This window comes from Benincasa hispida, unplaced genomic scaffold (assembly GCF_027475165.1).
Source record: "Benincasa hispida cultivar pf3 unplaced genomic scaffold, pf3_genome.v1.1 HicScf1853, whole genome shotgun sequence".
Lineage (NCBI taxonomy): Eukaryota > Viridiplantae > Streptophyta > Magnoliopsida > Cucurbitales > Cucurbitaceae > Benincasa > Benincasa hispida.
The window spans coordinates 158,075-160,303 of NW_028326246.1; the positions used below are offsets into that span (position 1 = coordinate 158,075).

General features: G+C 38.8%; 1 protein-coding gene across 1 annotated transcript; it reads right to left on the bottom strand.

The window, feature by feature from the left end:
• Positions 1 to 350: 350 nt before the first annotated feature.
• On the bottom strand, positions 351 to 1,817 carry LOC150030488 (uncharacterized). Its single transcript, XM_090309670.1, has 2 exons — positions 560 to 1,817; positions 351 to 427 (listed from the first exon to the last, which is right to left on the bottom strand). The coding sequence occupies exon 1, from the start codon at positions 998 to 1,000 to the stop codon at positions 566 to 568; it is 435 nt and encodes a 144-aa protein (XP_090165796.1). The 5' UTR covers positions 1,001 to 1,817; the 3' UTR covers positions 351 to 427; positions 560 to 565.
• Between the last annotated feature and the right edge of the window lie 412 nt (positions 1,818 to 2,229).

The window sequence follows — 2,229 nt, forward strand, 5'->3', positions numbered from 1 at the left end:
TAGCATGCTACAGACATTTCCACATGTTTAATCATCACACTCATGCTTCCAAGAAAAATCTCTTCAAAAGGCACTCCTCAACCTAGAATTGCTCAAGTTGTACAGTCATCACTTTCTCATGCCGATGCAATGTTGGTTTATTTATGTCATTTTGCATAGACGCCTGCCATGAGTTGCTCCTTGCCCCGGTTACGACTCCAGGGTCACATTCATGGTCCAAAATGCCATTTTGGCATGGAGTTGAACATTGATTTAACCATAAAGAAAGGAAAAATGCACACTCTTGCAGAAGATAGCCAGCATTGAGCAAATGAATGTGTTGTATATCCAGACACAGAACAGAAACCAAATTCAAGCTCAATCCGGTTAACGGGAACCAATCAAATTGATCTTCAATTTCTATCTCACTTCCCAGTTCCCAATCCCCCTATTCTCAAAACATAATGGTAGCAAAAACCAGTGAAAACAATATCAATTTCCATCAAACTCATCATAATTAAGAAGCAGAGTCATAATTGACAATTTTAAACAGTAATGCCAGATAAAAGAAAAGTTGAACCTGAAGTCAATCGTATTTTTCTCTCCATGAATACACAAGAAAGAAAACCCATGACAATGCCAATGTAACATCCCCGACGACTTGTCGAGGCCAATCTCTGGCGAGATCCTCAAGCTTCCTCTCAAAATAAACTCTCCATATGGCCATAGCTAGGTGAAGCAACACGCAGCCTTTAGCAAAGAAGCTTTGGAACTCTCTATCTTTGACAAAAGCCACCATGAATAAAAGAAACCCAACAGTAAAGAGAAGCAAACCAGAGAAAGAATCAGATGTCTTTATCAGAAGTTGATCGTGGGGGCTAGATCCCTGCAGCTTGATTGCTGTTTCAGGGCCATGGCCAAACACATAGACCTCGTGGGAGTAAAACATCATCAAAGCTCCACAAGTTAAAGCAATCAGAGAATGAAGCATACAGATTAACAAAAACCCAGATGATGCCATTGATTTGATTTCCCTCTTATAGTTACTATTTCAAATCAGAAACAAATTAATAGTGGAGCAGCAATGGAGTCCCTTGAAGAAGTAAATCTCCAGGGAAAAGCACAAACCCAGGAATCAAAAGTACCCTGCCAGATCCAATGTGCGAATTAACAGCAAGAGGATGATGATCATAATCTGTCAAAAACCCTAAACCTCGGTCTCCACCCAGAAATCCCAAACCGTTGAACAAGCCCTTATTCCATCCCACGTTACACTGAGCTAAAATCGAACATCAACAGAGATCTCCAGCACGAACGAAACAAAAAAGTTTCACAAATTTAAGAATCTGGGGAAGGGGAAAAGAAAAACAACCCTCAATTTCCGATCGAAATCCTAAACTCGATGCAATTGATCGAACCCGAAATGGGTAGTTGGGAAAATCAGAGGGAGAATCAAGAGCAATAGGAAATGGAGATTAATGGAGCGCAAATCCATGAGGAATCTTTGGAATATAAGAATAGATTGAGATTCAGAGAGATGGGAAGGAGAGCAGGGGATGTGCTTAACTGGCATAGGGATTGCTGCTTCCAGTGGCCATCTCCATTCCCATATCTTGTGCTGCTTCTCATGCGGAAAACGCCACGCTCCTTCAGTCAAATTTCTTGATTGTGGTGCTGCAGGTGAAAACCAAGTTGGTAGCAATGGGTTATTTTCGATTTCCAAAAATTTCATCCGCCATAATTTTTGGAGAAGATGATGGATGGAAAAACTTTAACCCATTTCAATTATCCGATGAACTTTCTATTTTAGTAATAGTAACAATTAAGCTTAAATTATTGATTTCGCCTTCCGTTTGCGTTACCCATCTATAAAAATTACCCATTCAATCTTAAGAATGCACTCGACGGCATAACACTCGAAAGTCAAACGTAAATATTGTTTCTTCCTTTCCCCTCCCTCTTTTATATCTCAATTCTTAATTCTAATAGTGACACTTTTTCGGGTAATTAATACGCGAATATAAATTTTCTTTCTTTCTCTTGCTTCTTAATACTCAAACGTAAATCTTGTTTTTTCCTTTTCCCTCTCTCTCTTATATTTCAATTCTTAATTCTAGTAGTGACACTTTTTCGAGTAATTAATACGCGAATGTGAATCTTCTTTCTTATTCTTGCCTCTTGTTTCTACATCTCGATTCTCATTGCAACACTTATCTTTTTTCTAGTCATTAATGTGCATTGTAAGAATAT